Genomic DNA, 18,643 nt, shown 5'->3' on the forward strand with positions numbered 1-18,643 from the left:
GTGTCACCTGTCCCACATTGTCAGTATAGTTACACCTACATGTAATTATATGTCTCACCTGTCCCACATTGTCAGTATAGTTACACCTACATGTAATTATATCTCTCACCTGTCCCACATTGTCAGTATAGTTACACCTACATGTAATTATATCTCTCACCTGTCCCACATTGTAAGTTCAGTTACACCTAAATGTAATTATATGTCTCATCTGTCCCACATTGTAAGTTCAGTTACACCTACATGTAATTATATGTCTCACCTGTCCCACATTGTAAGTTCAGTTACACCTACATGTAATTATATGTCTCACCTGTCCCACATTGTCAGTATAGTTACACTTACATGTAATTATATCTCTCACCTGTCCCACATTGTCAGTTCAGTTACACTTACATGTAATTATATGTCTCACCTGTCCCACATTGTAAGTTCAGTTACACCTACATGTAATTATATGTCTCACCTGTCCCACATTGTCAGTATAGTTACACTTACATGTAATTATATCTCTCACCTGTCCCACATTGTCAGTTCAGTTACACCTACATGTAATTATATCTCTCACCTGTCCCACATTGTAAGTTCAGTTACACCTAAATGTAATTATATGTATCGCCCGTCCCACATTGTCATCATAGTTACACCTACATGTAATTATATCTCTCACCTGTCCCACATTGTCAGTATAGTTACACCTACATGTAATTATATCTCTCACCTGTCCCACATTGTAAGTATAGTTACACCTAAATGTAATTATATCTCTCACTTGTCCCACATTGTCAGTATAGTTACACCTACATGTAATTATATGTCTCATCTGTCCCACATTGTAAGTTCAGTTACACCTACATGTAATTATATGTCTCACCTGTCCCACATTGTCAGTATAGTTACACCTACATGTAATTATATGTCTCGTCTGTCCCACATTGTCAGTATAGTTACACCTACATGTAATTATATGTCTCACCTGTCCCACATTGTCAGTATAGTTACACTTACATGTAATTATATCTCTCACCTGTCCCACATTGTCAGTATAGTTACACCTACATGTAATTATATCTCTAACCTGTCCCACATTGTCAGTATAGTTACACCTACATGTAATTATATCTCTCACCTGTCCCACATTGTCAGTATAGTTACACCTACATGTAATTATATCTCTTACCTGTCCCACATTGTCAGTATAGTTACACCTACATGTAATTATATCTCTTACCTGTCCCACATTGTCAGTATAGTTACACCTACATGTAATTATATCTCTCACCTGTCCCACATTGTCAGTATAGTTACACCTACATGTAATTATATCTCTTACCTGTCCCACATTGTCAGTATAGTTACACCTACATGTAATTATATCTCTTACCTGTCCCACATTGTCAGTATAGTTACACTTACATGTAATTATATCTCTTACCTGTCCCACATTGTCAGTATAGTTACACCTACATGTAATTATATGTCTCACCTGTCCCACATTGTCAGTATAGTTACACCTACATGTAATTATATCTCATACCTGTCCCACATTGTCAGTATAGTTACACTTACATGTAATTATATCTCTTACCTGTCCCACATTGTCAGTATAGTTACACCTACATGTAATTATATGTCTCACCTGTCCCACATTGTCAGTATAGTTACACCTACATGTAATTATATCTCTTACCTGTCCCACATTGTCAGTATAGTTACACCTACATGTAATTATATGTCTCACCTGTCCCACATTGTCAGTATAGTTACACCTACATGTAATTATATCTCTCACCTGTCCCACATTGTCAGTATAGTTACACCTACATGTAATTATATCTCTTACCTGTCCCACATTGTCAGTATAGTTACACCTACATGTAATTATATCTCTCACCTGTCCCACATTGTCAGTATAGTTACACCTACATGTAATTATATGTCTCACCTGTCCCACATTGTCAGTATAGTTACACTTACATGTAATTATATCTCTCACCTGTCCCACATTGTCAGTATAGTTACACCTACATGTAATTATATGTCTCACCTGTCCCCCATTGTCAGTATAGTTACACCTACATGTAATTATATGTCTCACCTGTCCCACATTGTCAGTATAGTTACACCTACATGTAATTATATGTCTCACCTGTCCCACATTGTCAGTATAGTTACACCTACATGTAATTATATGTCTCACCTGTCCCCCATTGTCAGTATAGTTACACCTACATGTAATTATGTCTCACCTGTCCCACATTGTCAGTATAGTTACACATACATGTAATTATATGTCTCACCTGTCCCACATTGTCAGTATAGTTACACCTACATGTAATTATATGTGTCACCTGTCCCACATTGTCAGTATAGTTACACCTACATGTAATTATATGTCTCACCTGTCCCACATTGTCAGTATAGTTACACCTACATGTAATTATATGTCTCACCTGTCCCACATTGTCAGTATAGTTACACCTACATGTAATTATATGTGTCACCTGTCCCACATTGTCAGTATAGTTACACCTACATGTAATTATATGTCTCACCTGTCCCACATTGTCAGTATAGTTACACCTACATGTAATTATATCTCTTACCTGTCCCACATTGTCAGTATAGTTACACCTACATGTAATTATATGTGTCACCTGTCCCACATTGTCAGTATAGTTACACCTACATGTAATTATATGTCTCACCTGTCCCACATTGTCAGTATAGTTACACCTACATGTAATTATATGTCTCACCTGTCCCACATTGTCAGTATAGTTACACCTAAATGTAATTATATCTCTCACCTGTCCCACATTGTCAGTATAGTTACACCTACATGTAATTATATGTCTCACCTGTCCCACATTGTCATCATAGTTACACTTACATGTAATTATATGTCTCACCTGTCCCACATTGTCAGTATAGTTACACTTACATGTAATTATATGTCTCACCTGTCCCACATTGTCAGTATAGTTACACTTACATGTAATTATATGTCTCACCTGTCCCACATTGTCAGTATAGTTACACCTACATGTAATTATATGTCTCACCTGTCCCACATTGTAAGTTCAGTTACACCTACATGTAATTATATGTCTCACCTGTCCCACATTGTCATCATAGTTACACCTACATTTAATTATATGTCTCACCTGTCCCACATTGTAAGTTCAGTTACACCTACATGTAATTATATCTCTCACCTGTCCCACATTGTAAGTTCAGTTACACCTACATGTAATTATATCTCTCACCTGTCCCACATTGTCAGTTTAGTTACACCTACATGTAATTATATGTCTCACCTGTCCCACATTGTCAGTATAGTTACACTTACATGTAATTATATCTCTCACCTGTCCCACATTGTCAGTATAGTTACACCTACATGTAATTATATGTCTCACCTGTCCCCCATTGTCAGTATAGTTACACCTACATGTAATTATATGTCTCACCTGTCCCACATTGTCAGTATAGTTACACCTACATGTAATTATATGTCTCACCTGTCCCACATTGTCAGTATAGTTACACCTACATGTAATTATATGTCTCACCTGTCCCCCATTGTCAGTATAGTTACACCTACATGTAATTATGTCTCACCTGTCCCACATTGTCAGTATAGTTACACATACATGTAATTATATGTCTCACCTGTCCCACATTGTCAGTATAGTTACACCTACATGTAATTATATGTGTCACCTGTCCCACATTGTCAGTATAGTTACACCTACATGTAATTATATGTCTCACCTGTCCCACATTGTCAGTATAGTTACACCTACATGTAATTATATGTCTCATCTGTCCCACATTGTCAGTATAGTTACACCTACATGTAATTATATGTGTCACCTGTCCCACATTGTCAGTATAGTTACACCTACATGTAATTATATGTGTCACCTGTCCCACATTGTCAGTATAGTTACACCTACATGTAATTATATCTCTTACCTGTCCCACATTGTCAGTATAGTTACACCTACATGTAATTATATGTGTCACCTGTCCCACATTGTCAGTATAGTTACACCTACATGTAATTATATGTCTCACCTGTCCCACATTGTCAGTATAGTTACACCTACATGTAATTATATGTCTCACCTGTCCCACATTGTCAGTATAGTTACACCTAAATGTAATTATATCTCTCACCTGTCCCACATTGTCAGTATAGTTACACCTACATGTAATTATATGTCTCACCTGTCCCACATTGTCATCATAGTTACACTTACATGTAATTATATGTCTCACCTGTCCCACATTGTCAGTATAGTTACACTTACATGTAATTATATGTCTCACCTGTCCCACATTGTCAGTATAGTTACACCTACATGTAATTATATCTCTCACCTGTCCCACATTGTCAGTATAGTTACACCTACATGTAATTATATCTCTCACCTGTCCCACATTGTAAGTTCAGTTACACCTACATGTAATTATATGTCTTACCTGTCCCACATTGTAAGTTCAGTTACACCTACATGTAATTATATGTCTCACCTGTCCCACATTGTCATCATAGTTACACCTACATTTAATTATATGTCTCACCTGTCCCACATTGTCAGTATAGTAAAGTTTTAAGCAACCTCCAAAATTCACTAAAATTTCAGTAATTTTTCTAAAAACAACCAAAAACTTCTAATTGATAGTATGGCAGCACCCTGTTGAAATAGCATTGATACTTTTGAGAAACTAAGCTAGAAATACCAAACTTTGAACTTCAGATTCCCAGCATTAGCGGTGACTGGATGATAATTCACGGAATTGAAGGCTGTGTTAAGATGTCCACACTATGTAATCTAACTAGATGTATATACCAAGTTTAGTTAAATTTAGACTTATCTCTTGAGTAAGGGATCATTACTTTAAAGTGAAATGTTGATGACCACGCCATCACTGTCAGAAAAGTTATACCATTATCACACTTCGTGACGGTTTCACAGCTCCTAAAAAAGTGATATGCCTCCAATAGGGAGTGAATCTGGGACCCTGTCTTAATTATCTGAAACCCTACCGATAAAGAGAAACTTTCCCTAGCTGAGTTGATCGGAAATAGCTGTTATCTTACCAGGGTGACATACTCTCTAGCAGAGTCAGTTGGAAGCAGTTAGTATTTTTTAAGGGTGACATACTCCCTAGCCAAGTCAGTTGGAAGCAGTTAGTATTTTTTAAGGGTGACATACTCCCTAGCCGAGTCAGTTGGAAGCAGTTAGTATTTTTTAAGGGTGACTTTTTAATTACTTCCTAACTGAGTCTGTAGGAGCTAGCCAAGGTAGCTAGCATCTTACCAGGGTAATATTTGAAAAGTTTTCAATCTAAATATGAACAGATTGATACTAACTTTCGATCTCTTGAACGAGACCGTCGATCTCTGTCCCTTTCTCGTGACCTAGATCTCCTTCTCCTATCCCTCTCACGACTCCTTGATCGTCTTCTGTCCCTTGACCTTGACCGACGTCTCTCTCGGTCACGAGATCTTGATCTCTTAGACCTATCTCTATCCCTTGACCGTGATCGTCTTGTTCTCTCCCTTGATCTTGATCTTCGTGAACGATCAGGGCTCTTAGACCTACTCCTGTAGCGTTTCCTTTCTCTTGATCCGCTCCTTGATCTAGACCTTTTCCTGTATGATCTGTGAAAACAGAAGCATAAAGTTGAAAAAAAGTCAAAGATTAATGTATTTTCACATACATTCAAACCTATTACTCATCATGAAATTATGGTATCATTCTTGTTAGTCTCTCGAGACCATCAGTCTAGGCAACTAGTTTGTGGCTGATAAACACAGTAAGTCTAACATCCTGATTTTGTCAAACTTGCAGTCAGTGAAGTGCCTAACTTTGTTATGGTTGGTGAGCAGGCCATTACAGGCCTTAATTTCCTGTGATAGACCTGCACAAGAGAAAATAACATGATGAAGAGAGGCTCCATACAGGGTTATCAAGAAGTCTAGTCAGGGACGTACCAGTGATTTTTCAGCCTATTTTGGGAAAAAATAACTTTCCTGGAAATTGGGAAAATCTAACGTGGAAAATGATATTTTTGGGAAAAATTGTAAATTTGAATTACAAATAAATTATTATATACATTAAAACAATAAACAAACAATTAAATGGAGATCACTTTGGTTTTATTTTTTCTATTTTGTTGTGACAGTATTCACAAGGGTATTTGTCTGTCTTTTTTGTTTTTGAACAAGAGGATCAGAGATCCGAGGTCCTCTGCGGACAAGTGTTCTGGTCCCTCAAAATTAATTCTCATCAAAAGGCGTCGATCTGATTTTGGTTTTCCTTTAAGTAGACCTATGTTGACTTGACAGTCGGTGTCCGGCTCGGCGACTGAAGGTGGCGGAGATACCGATATAGCAGGCTTTGTCCCGACAATCGGAAGTGGACTGGCATGTACTATGGGTTCTGATAATGCCGTCTGTGTTGGTGTTTTGGGTTTAAATAGTTCAGTCAGGGTTTTGGAGCCCTTGCTGTCGGATAATCGTATTTTCTTTGCGTAGTACTTGCCATTATGTGAGGCCGCCATTTTATGGCGATTCGTGATCACCCAAGTGTTTGCACATTACTTGTATACTAACGGCAAAAACAGCGACCGGGTCAAAATATCCGGAATTGAAATCGGTAATTATTTGGAAATTTCGGCGGGACAATTGGGATTTTTTTTAATGAAATCTCATTGGGAATGGGATCGGTACCCGACCCTATTTATATAGGCTGAAAAATCACTGCGTTCATACAGGGATTGGTAACTGTCTCTATCTGTTAGTAATGACCTAGCCAGATGATATCGAATTAAATACACTGCCTTATTGTGAACCACTTTTCATCCATTTGTTTCAATTTTTAAAAAGCTGAATAAATTTCATGTCCACCGATTATGTTTTTCTAGTAAATGATTTTGAGCAAATTGCTCAAATTTTGCATAAATGATCTCTGATTTTAATTTACATAACCTATTGTGAACCACAAGCCTTTTCATTTTCAGATTAGTAAAAAGCTATATAAATTCCATGTGCACCGATGAAGTTTTTGAAACGTATTTTTGTCACAAAATTATTAAAATTTTGCATCAGGTATAATAACCGTATTTTGTCTCCAAAAGTACACATCCAATTTTTTTCAATATAAATATCGAATCAATTAAAAGCTGTAAATATTTACGTTGCTTGTGATTAGTTTAATAGCAAACAAGTTTGAAAAAGTTACCTTAATTTTACCTCAATTAGCTGAAATTTAATAAAATATTCCAATTTTACCTAATGTCTGCTGGTATATATATAGTAGTAGAGAGCGCAGCTCGAACGGGCGAAGTGCAAATGTTTGACTTCACACTAGTTAGAATTTGTTAATAAAATTTATCACGAACAAGTTCTTAATTTTTTATATTCAAAACGTAATGGTTGTCGTCTGCTGCTCATCTGCGAGATCTGCTGTCCCTTCACCTTGTCATCGCTTAAAAAGGCGAAAAAGGAGAAAGGAGAAAAATACGCAGACAAATTGGTGTAAAAATATGTAATATAGCACCTTTTTCATCAATAACCGGACAAAAAAAGATTGCCCCGTTATAATTTAATGAGAATGTGATGTTTATTCAATTATTGCAACTTGTTCGTATTCTAACGTCTGTGAACTGGTGTTCATTAGAATATAAACAGGTATTTCTCTTTTTCCTGCGATCTTCGCAATCGCGCTTTCTTTATGCTGCCTTTACTTCACTAGTTGGCCTATATTCAAATCATGGAATTTTGGAAGATGATGCGTCTTGAAACATGCTGAAGTGAACAACCGCCGAGACGCCTATGATTCAATCCAAACGTTACAGGCGGCACTTTAAATAACCATCTCTGTCAAATCGAAGCGAGTGCAATCATTCAGGCCTACCTGCTGTCCCTTGGCATTGTATTACAGTTTAGTTACTCGTTGTGCGAATGGTCCACAAACGTTTTCGTGTATCAAATTTGCGCTCCAACCTTCAGTGTTATTACACATGGTATCTAAACGTTCAGCTGATTCAGATGTTTAGGACAACCGTAAACGGACTTATTTTATAATTCATAACAATAATTGATATCATATACCAATACAGAATCAAACAAGCAAGGCTTTTGAATTCTTTGGTGATATATTTTCCATTTGTTTAATAATCTCATTGAATATAATGTTTACGACTTATACCCCACGCATGCGTAAAACGTAGCCTCCGGGAAGCACGTGTATTTTACAACAAGGTAAGAAGGCCTGGTTATTAGGCCCTATATTTCCATGTTATTACCTATGCAGTTGTGGATTTTCGTGTTCATAATTATATGAAAATCATTTGTTCTGTTTTTTACCAGACTCGTAACATTGCGTTCTGGCAATGCCATGTGTTGTCTAATAATGTAAACATAAACAATGTTGAATGTACTACTGCTAGCAGGTTGCACCATTGAAATCTGGTTATGGTAGAAATACATGGATTACAAAAGTGATCAGTAAGCTAGATTGATTTGTGTTCCTTCACAATACTGTTGTGAAAGATGTCCGAGTAAAATATACAACCAAGTATGATATGCCGACAATGGCAAATGTGTCGTCTACGATCATACAAATGTAATGGTTCATGGATATGGGCATTTCAGCTGCATAGTCCAATAGCTAGCTTTTGTGGCTGTGCAGTTGAGTGTCGTGTCTGTGTCCCGAAGTTAAGCAACGTCGAGCGTGGTCAGCTCTTGGATGGGTGACCGCTCCGTTGTTCCCCCTGTGCACGTTACACAATTGCAAGTATGGGTGCGTAAAATATGTCCTAATACAAGGCTTGACCTAGTGCAGACTACCCTGATTGTAGTCAAACACGCATATGGCCTTCGGGATGAGCTGAAATAAACACATTCACTTAGAGAAGTCAGTTCGTCGTGTATATTCACAACATGACCATGTTATCAATAATTCATACTGAGTTCAACTGTAAAAGTGTAACAGGAGAGGAGAAAATGTAGCGGCCAGACCGGGGTTCGAACCCGGGACCTCCGAACACTAGCCGGATGCTCTACCAATTGAGCTACCTGGTCACCGATGATCGACCCAGTCCAGTCCCGCTACACACCTCCCTCCTTTTTTCAAGTCTTCGCCCTCGAAGACACACGAGACCCTTATACCACCACCGTGGGTATTTTAGTTTTAGTTGGGCGCCAATTTTGTAACAGGAGAGGAGAAAATGTAGCGGCCAGACCGGGGTTCGAACCCGGGACCTCCGAACACTAGCCGGATGCTCTACCAATTGAGCTACCTGGTCACCGATGATCGACCCAGTCCAGTCCCGCTACACACCTCCCTCCTTTTTTCAAGTCTTCGCCCTCGAAGACACACGAGACCCTTATACCACCACCGTGGGTATTTTAGTTTTAGTTGGGCGCCAATTTTGTAACAGGAGAGGAGAAAATGTAGCGGCCAGACCGGGGTTCGAACCCGGGACCTCCGAACACTAGCCGGATGCTCTACCAATTGAGCTACCTGGTCACCGATGATCGACCCAGTCCAGTCCCGCTACACACCTCCCTCCTTTTTTCAAGTCTTCGCCCTCGAAGACACACGAGACCCTTATACCACCACCGTGGGTATTTTAGTTTTAGTTGGGCGCCAATTTTGTAACAGGAGAGGAGAAAATGTAGCGGCCAGACCGGGGTTCGAACCTCGGTCTGGCCGTGCATTTTCCCACTCCTACTACATTTGGTGCCGTGACCAGGAGTGTAAGTAATAATAGGCTACAAGTGGAATAAGCAAGAAAGGCAGATAAACATTCAATAACACATTTATTATACCCCGTGGACATTTGACGAGTTTATACATACGCAAATACAAACAATAATACCTAGAAATATATGTACCCTTACTATCCTATCACCTAGTATATAACCCTGTCCTACTCAGTAGCTACTTACAACTTCGCCTACCGGTATACAGATGTGTGTGTAATAAACCACCCCATCCCGGTTCCACAGAATATGTGACTACAATGTTAATAATATAAAGTACCCTACACTACTACATCACAGAGTTAGAGAGAGAGAAGAAGCTAAAGAATGAGCTGACCTGCGACTAAACGCATCCGTCTGGCTATCGAAATACAAGTGCAGACGCTATTTATACTCTAGCCAACAATACACAATAACTAACCAATGAGAGCTAAGATTACATAACGATTACGGAAGAATAGATTAGCGGAAGTAGATATACTTCTGGTATATAACTAACGACGCTCAGTGAAACACGAGGTATGTTCTAATATATATAACCTACACTATTCATTCCTGCTACAAAAGCATCCTTATGGCCGGATCAATATATTGTACTGTAGCATTTAGGAATAAATTATTATCTATTATTATTATTATACACTCTTTCTTACATTATATGGCATATGTCAAAGGAGTCAAATAACAATTAAGAAGTAGGTCAATCGAATATCGCCGCCATGACATCATACCTAAAAAAAAAAAAAATGCCATAACTCAAAAAACATCGAATTGACAAGGTTCATGCATTGATTTTATTTGTTTATTAGAAAGCTCGCTAAGGGGTCATGTTTGTCTATCTTAAGAAAATCTTCTTTTTTTAACATTTTGAAAATTCTTTCATGCAATCCATGGACCATGTCATTCCAATCATTTTGATATTGTTCCTTTTTCGTTCAACATTTATCATTAACGTGGTACAATATCTTGTATATTTCTTTTGTTGTTTTTGGTTATGCCGACCATTCACATTTAAAGCTTCTTTTCAAGTTACCCCAATGGCATTCAGCTAAACTTTTATCAAATAACTTTGACATGGTCCTGACAATTAAAGTCTTGTTATTTTCGGGTTGGTCCAAAATCCAATATGTCAGTCATAATGTTATATTTTAAAAGTTTAAAATGACCATAACTCAAAAAGTATTCATTATACAGAGGTTATGTAATCATATTATTGGTAGATCATGTCTGGGGCTAATTTTTCCTAATTACTAATTTTAAGGTGAGAGGTAAAACTAAAAAGTTTGCTTTGGGGTCAAAGGTCACCAAATTTCAACTTTTTCATTTTTGATATTTTTAACAAAATTCTTTCATTGGTTCATGCAGCATGTCATTCCGATGACTCTGATGTCAGTAGTTTTTCTGTAACATTTGTTGAGAGTTTGAAACCTACGTGGGGCAGTTGCAAGGTACTGACCATAGACCGGTGGTTTTTCTCCGGGTCAAAAGGACGTTAAACAAAAACAAACCAAACCAATTGTTGTTAACATGGTATGCCATTATGAATATTTGGCTTTGATCTTTTGGAAATGCAGACTATTTACATTTTCAACTTCTTCTCAAATTCCTTTATGTGTTAATGTTTCAGTGAAATGGGACCACCAGGTTTTCGTGGCAGAGGTGGCGGTGGTGGAGGATTTAGAGGCGGTGGGGGTGGAAGAGGAGGAGGATTTAGAGGAGGTGGAGGAAGAGGAGGAAGAGGTGGTGGAAGAGGTAAATATTTAACAGTGCTCCACATAGCCTGCGTAAATGCGTATTTACGCACAATTCTTCGCAAATAACGCAGGCAAAATCCCGATACTTGCGTCAGACTCAGAATCCAATTTTTAGCAGATGATAATTCTTATCACTGTGATGCTTGTCAGATAAGCGTGTTATAGTAAAGCGTTTATATGATCATGAAAAGTAACAAAAAAAAGGTGCTTTCCAAGCGAAAGTCACTGGTTTATAAATTTCTGCATACGGTTTTCGCAGAAGGGAATAATGTCAAAATATATATCAAAGAAATAACAAGTTATAGGTAGGAACAATTACTGAACTTTATCTAAACATGAAGTGTAGAAAATCTTTGTTAGTGCTCTGTTGGTAAATTCATTATGTAATGCATTTTAATTCATTTATAGGTGTATAAGTCAAGCATGAGAATACTTCAAACGAGTTGACATCATGGCTTATTTCAGCAGTTATACTTAATTGCATTTGGCACACGAGTATCACTTGTAATGACTTGTCATCTCAATATTTCAGTTTTGGTTGAAGCCTTGAATTAATATGTAAATGTAGTTAACTATGGTGATGTTGTATGTCAATAATGTCATATACCAGTATCAAAATTAATTGCTCAAATTGGTGTTTAACTAAATTGTCAAAGTAAATGTACAGGATTCCAAAGAAAACTTGAGCCACTGCCAAGTCATTCTCTGTTGTTTTACTTGAAAATAAGCATGATGATATATAAATATCCATGAAAATACCTTTGATTTAGTTACCCAGTATTTTGCTATTATAATAAGGATGGAAGTTGTAAGTTTGAGTTCTTAGTAGGGGATATCTTAATACTTTGTACATGTATTTCCTTTTCTCAGGTGGACGTGGTGGATACCAGGATTATGGCCCTCCAGAGGAAGTTATGGGTAAGGTCTAGATTCAATGTTTGGTCCTATTGTCTGTAGCTCACACTAGTCAATTAAGTTAAGGGTAAGGTCTAGATTCAATGTTTAGTCCTCTTATCTGTGTAGCTCATACTAGGCATTTATTCACATATTACTGGAACAAGATAAGCTTATAATTATCCCCAGTTTATATGCAGATTTATACTTAAAGAGGCTTACCCGCAGACAGACCGGTAAACGGCACATCTCCGATCACTAAATAAACTTCAGTACACGTTTCTATGTGACAAAATTAGAGGCTTTCCGACTTTATTTCTTGAAAACAATTACAGAATATGTATTTAAAAGACGTTTTAAAACTCAACCTGAGAGGGAAATGTATGGAATATAACGGCAAATCTTCTTTGTAAATCGCCGCTGCCTTTGAAGTTATCACTGTGCGGCACTGTGCACGTGCTTGTTTCTTTGATGTGTCAATCAAATTAGACTTATTGCGGGTTGCGATTAAATAAATAATATTTAAAAATGAGGTTTTATATCACTTTTCAGCGTTTTATAAGGAAAATAAAATGAAAAACTCAACAATTCCAACAATCTGTCATGTGTAAAAAATCTTTTTCTATTAGCCAATTTTTCTGATCTCTCTGCGGGCAAGCCTCTTTAAGGCAATGTTTTCCTAGTCACCTAGGGGTGCTTATTCATTTTATTAATTTCCTTTTGTATTCTTCCTAAGATGTTTTTTAGATATTATTGGAACAATTTTAGATTTGCTCTACTTGTTCATAGCTTAATAACACCCTACTATGGTCTGTGAAATGCTTAAGATGCTGGATTCATGGCAACAATTTCGAAAGTAAAGCAGTGATAACTAAATAAAAAATAAGTTCTGTTGTATTTATTGCTGGACTGATTAATCGATTATGAGATTTTGCAATTGATTGTCATGAATCGGAAGATTTTAATCAGATTGATGACCGTTAATGCCTGTGGGCCTGTTTCTTGATAGATAATATATCTGACAGTGTCTCTTCTGTGATATATCTGGTCAGTTTTATTTAACCTCCCCTGGCTTCTCAAAAACAGAAAGGGCTGGAGCTGGCAGATAGGTTCAGGTGTGTAAAAATCCACTTACCCGACATCCGGGGCAACCAAATTTTGAGTTCAAGCAAATGAAAAAATGTTGTACACTTGCCTGAAGCAAGTAAAATATTGCAATCTCTAACATTCTGTGTGACTAGGAATTTACCAAAATGACTGTAGTGTAGTTGCATATTAAGATATATTGAAATAAACAGTAGCTGATATTCTGTATTTATCTATTTTTCTCCATTTGTAAATCAAATTTTAGATGTGGGAAAAGTTGGTTGCTGGTTGCATTCTGAGGCCTTCACTTTGTGAATGATTTTTTGAATCATTAAGCTGATGGAAATGATAGAAGCTGCAGCTGAAGTAGAATTAATGGAAGAAAGTTGTTTGCTTACTGTAATACTTAAGCTCTTAAATGCTCTTATTAGACAAAGGAAAGATTTTTTTACCAGGGGTATCTGTAAAATGGTCTTTGTTTATCAAAATAGAAAGTATTACTTTTTTTAATAATATTTGGAAAGGATTGTAAATATTTTTCACTTGCTTAACATTAAATGATGAAATAGTCCATAAAGCATTTTTGATATGGCCTTTTCATGTATTTTATTGAAACACATTTGAATGTTAATAGTATGGCAATTAGAAATTGCATTTATGCAAGTGGGTGTCTGAGCCCTACTTGCCCGGGGCAAGAGACTTAAATTTGTTTTACACCCCTGAGGTAGGTTCCAAGATCATGATCTGTCAGTTCCTGGTATATGGAGTCCAACAAATTACCTTGACCCCTATTCAAAGTTACAGGGGTAAAATTTGTTTAAACATTGAAATAACTTGTCTTCTGATTAACAAAAAGGCCTATAGAGCCGAGAAATTTGGCTAACAGGTTCCTAGGATGAGATACAGCAAAGTTTGCAAAAAAAGGAAATGTCCTTGACCCTTATTCAAGGTCATATCTAGGTGTCATATTTGTTAACTATAAGGCTGAGCATCAGAGTGAATATCAAGTGAGTGATGAAGGCCCATTGGACCTCTTGTTAACAACTAACTACTTTGAATTCAGAACTATGCCACTTTGTACACCCATGTGAGGATGATTTAGTGTGTAAATGCACAAATGAGAAGATCCCATACTTCAATGCACCTCTGTACCTGGAGAACAAACAACAGATCGGAAAAGTGGATGAGATATTTGGATCCATCAGGGACTACGTATCCTTTTACAGTGTCAGCAAGTATGATTTCAGGAATAATAAATGGGAAATCCACTCCTAAGGATAAAGATTGTGTTCAAGGATAGGTCCATGGATAGATTCAGGTTTGAGGTTTGAGGTCATTAAAGGATGGCCTCCCAGGTAACACACCACAGAAAGACTGGGTGCACGTGGCCATGAGTGTTTTGCAAATAACTCCCGTATTATGATATGCATAAAAAATGAAAAAATAAATGTACACTATAATTGGTATATTCATTATAAAGTAGTACATGCAGGCTTCACATTTGTTAAAACTAAAATAAATAAATTGGTTCCGGATTTTAAATTTCCGGATTTTCTGAAAGTGTGTTTACACAGGAAATTTGCCTACGGCGTAAAAAGGAGTCTCACAATCAAGGTAATATTGCTGGAAAATTTAATGTACAAAATAAAAAGTGAGGCGGTGTCAAGGGAGACATTAGGAAGAACAAAGATGCTTAGGAAGAAGAGGGTATATATATATATATGATCCCAAATTTAGTCATCTCTTACAATCATGCAATGGGGCAGCAGGTAAAATTCAAATTCAGTATGTAGATTCTAATACTATTAACTTGAAGCATAATAAAAATTAAAGGATATTCAACACCTGTCCAATGGTTTTGTGATCATGACTTTGTGTCGAAATATCTCTGCCTTCAATGTGGATTATCGTCAGGATATTTGAGGGAATGAGCTCATCAGGTTTGTTAGTCCCCCACTGAAAACTGAAGTTTTGTATCTGCCTGTTTGTCTTTAGTCTGTCCAGGCTGCATCTTTTACACTACTTGTCACTGGAGCTTCATGACTGGGCCATGAGCCTACCTAGGTGAAGTGGTGTGTTGTGTGCCAAGTGGGTGACTCTGGGCTCTCTCTCCTGCACTACTAGTCACTCAAACTCATATTTGGGCATATGTTCACCAAGGTAATCTGGTGTGTTGTGTATCAAAAGTAGGTGTTTATGTGTTTAAATGAAGTAACCCTTATTTTTCAAATTTGATTAAAAACATTTTCCTTAACAACAAAGTATGTATCGGTGAAACTCTCAGATGACATGAAGTCGAAATCATTTACAAAGGAGACAAAGGTGAGTGACATTTTATTGGTAAATTTTGACAGTATCATCTTGGTTAACTCACTGTACATTTTGACAGTATCATCTTGGTTAACTCACTGTACATTTTGACAGTATCATCTTGGTTAACTCACCGTACATTTTGACAGTATCATCTTGGTTAACTCACCGTACATTTTGACAGTATCATCTTGGTTAACTCACCGTACATTTTGGATGTGAAGTTTTAACTTGATTTGTAATGAATTAAACTATTCATCCACACTTCCGTCATTTGGATATCATTTAGGTATCTCTCCAAAATCAAATGTATTAAATTGAATTTGATATCCTTGAATATATGATGGATTAGGATTAAGATAAACATGTATGATCTTTTTTTTTTTCAGTTTTTTATAGACCCTGCAAAATTATTACCACTTCAAAGATTTTTACCTCAACCTAAAGGAGCTGGCAGAGGAGCAAGAGGTGGAAGAGGTAACATGTTTAATCACATGCTTAAACATCATCAGGATCTAACGCAGTATTGGTGTTCTATTTACCTGTTAAATTTGTGTCACCTTCTTAGCTCCCCTAGCAAGCTTATGTTGGTGTGTGAAATTTGCTATCAATACATCAAGAAATTGTTCAAACCTATCCATTTAATCAACACATGCAACACTTGATCACCTCACAACTGAAGGTCTGGAATAAAAGAATTATGTTAAAATCACAAACATACCGGTATGTATAGGAATTAATGTTCACTGTCTCTGTTTTAGGTGGACGAGGAGGTGGAAGAGGAGGTAGTGGAGGTTTTAGAGGTCGAGGAGGACGAGGAGGAGGTGGTGGCTTCCGAGGGGGTGGACGTGGAGGTGGAGGTGGCGGAGGATTCCGAGGTGGTGGAGGATTCCGTGGAGGACGTGGGGGTGGGGGTAGAGGCAGATACTAAACACTGCATTTGGTCAGTCTCATACTTGGGATCTATTACATTTCACCAACACAATTCACTGAGTAAATGGATGTTCAAAATATTGTACAAATGGTCATGAATCTGATGAAGCTTGAAGAGGAATTCAAATACAGATTTTAGTGTAGGTTGTTGTGATACATATACCAATATTGTAATAAAAGAACAAGAATTTTCTCAAATAATGACCTCCCACTGGTAATACTAGCATTAACCAGGTCATACCCAGTTATTGTTTCACAGATATTGGTCAAACCTTTTCGATATGACAACTTGTTATCTTAGAAAAAAACACTGGTAACATGACAGGAAACCTATATTAACATGTTATACTTGGATGGAAGACTTAAGAATATAAATTGTGTAGACCACAAAGTGTTCTCTGTGTATGAGTGAGTTAAGTTCTGGAGGATTTGATCAATTCTTCATATGACATACATAATCAATATGAGTGACATATCTTTTGGAGTCGAACATGTTGCTGTTTTAATACTGTATGTTTTCCTGTAAAACTCATTCATTATGTCATTGATTATAAATTCCATATCAAAACAAGTCATTGATTATATTTGAACTTTCAGACACTTTGCTTTTATGTAAATTCTATTTCAGTAAATTCAGACATATTTTTACTGACTCAATTTTTATACGGAACAGCCATTTTGATGGTTTTACATTTTCTTCCATAATTATTATAATTCTATTATAATGGTCAATGGCATTTATAATCTGATTAGTACCACTTGTAGGTTTGTGTTCGTAGGCTTGTGCTGTTAGCAGCTCTTTTTGTTCAACTGTTCTAATGTATGAGCATTTATGCACATGACAAAGATAGATACACATTCGTAGTTAGACTTGGTACACAGCTGACAGTCACAAATTAAACCTTGGGTTGGCAATTCCTGTGAGCTTCCTGTAATTAGGATTACAAAACATTTCTTTTACTATTGGAATTTTTTTAAATGCAATGAAATGTCTGTAGTTTAACAGTTCAAATAAGACTGAGTTTTATTCTGTATGTAAATTGAATGGGAGCACTGTTAAACTGTTCATGTATATATCCAATTTTATTAAACCTAAAACTAAATACTTTGTTTTGTTTTCAATCACTATCAAAAAGTGAAATGGGGGTATACTATACTATTTGGAGTAAATGTGTGTCTGGTTTTAATCAGATTATCAGATAACAAGGAGTATAACTCACTCACCTTGTTCCCACTGATCAGGTTCAAATGGATTTGAACCACAGAAAATTATATATTAGATTCAATGTATGGCAATAGTGTTTTGTGTACCATAGGGTCAAGCTCCTATAATGTATCGGTGTTCTATACAAGGGTGCGCTTGATTCTTAGTCTGGAATCTCCGGATGTATGGAATCACATTCGATTACATTTTGGAACATGCTGGATGCGTGCAATTCCTTAAATTAATTCCCGCTGAGAAGTAGTATGCACAGAATCAAAGATGGCGACGGAAGAAAATCAGCCATGTCTGAAGAGATTTTGATTGATTGCCCCAGACAAGTTTGATAAATCTATCCATTTAACATAGAATTCAGCCGGTGAAATTCAATAAAAATATCCACATACAAATACATTTGTTTAGAGATCCCAGAGGGGATGTTTGTAGAACTCCAACTCTGGTAGCCATGGTTACTATCCGATGGCCTTATTGGTCTTCAAATTCCCCAAAGATATGTTACATTAAGACTAGGAAACGAAAGAGACCAGTGATCTGTCCAGCACATGTGGAAATATTGAAGATGATGCCATTACAGATGGAAAAGTGATGCCAGTCTTTCTTTGTGACATCGTTGTGATGCCAGTTTCGCTTGTGACATCGTTTTGATGCCAGTTTCGC

At 36.9% G+C, this 18,643-nt stretch overlaps 2 protein-coding genes across 2 annotated transcripts in view; one reads left to right on the forward strand and one right to left on the reverse strand.

Annotated features, from left to right (window-relative positions):
* LOC117322907 (probable ATP-dependent RNA helicase DDX46) overlaps positions 1 to 8,049 on the reverse strand; it is a 40,001-nt gene extending 31,952 nt beyond the window's left edge. The window contains exons 1-2 of the mRNA XM_033877860.1: positions 7,935 to 8,049; positions 5,387 to 5,677 (exon numbers count right to left, since the gene is read on the reverse strand). Of these exons, the coding sequence (XP_033733751.1) occupies positions 5,387 to 5,677; positions 7,935 to 7,951 (308 nt within the window). The 5' untranslated portion in view covers positions 7,952 to 8,049. The remainder of the gene's footprint in view (positions 1 to 5,386; positions 5,678 to 7,934) is intronic.
* Positions 8,050 to 8,168: 119 nt separating this feature from the next.
* Positions 8,169 to 17,737, forward strand: LOC117322918 (H/ACA ribonucleoprotein complex subunit 1-like). The gene is made up of 7 exons (XM_033877886.1): positions 8,169 to 8,281; positions 11,415 to 11,539; positions 12,412 to 12,459; positions 14,585 to 14,733; positions 15,784 to 15,843; positions 16,221 to 16,308; positions 16,593 to 17,737. The coding sequence occupies exons 2-7, from the start codon at positions 11,419 to 11,421 to the stop codon at positions 16,760 to 16,762; spliced, it is 636 nt and encodes a 211-aa protein (XP_033733777.1). The 5' UTR covers positions 8,169 to 8,281; positions 11,415 to 11,418; the 3' UTR covers positions 16,763 to 17,737.
* Positions 17,738 to 18,643: the final 906 nt, after the last annotated feature.

The sequence above is a fragment of the Pecten maximus genome, chromosome 1 (genome assembly GCF_902652985.1).
Source record: "Pecten maximus chromosome 1, xPecMax1.1, whole genome shotgun sequence".
Classification (NCBI taxonomy): Eukaryota; Metazoa; Mollusca; class Bivalvia; order Pectinida; family Pectinidae; genus Pecten; species Pecten maximus.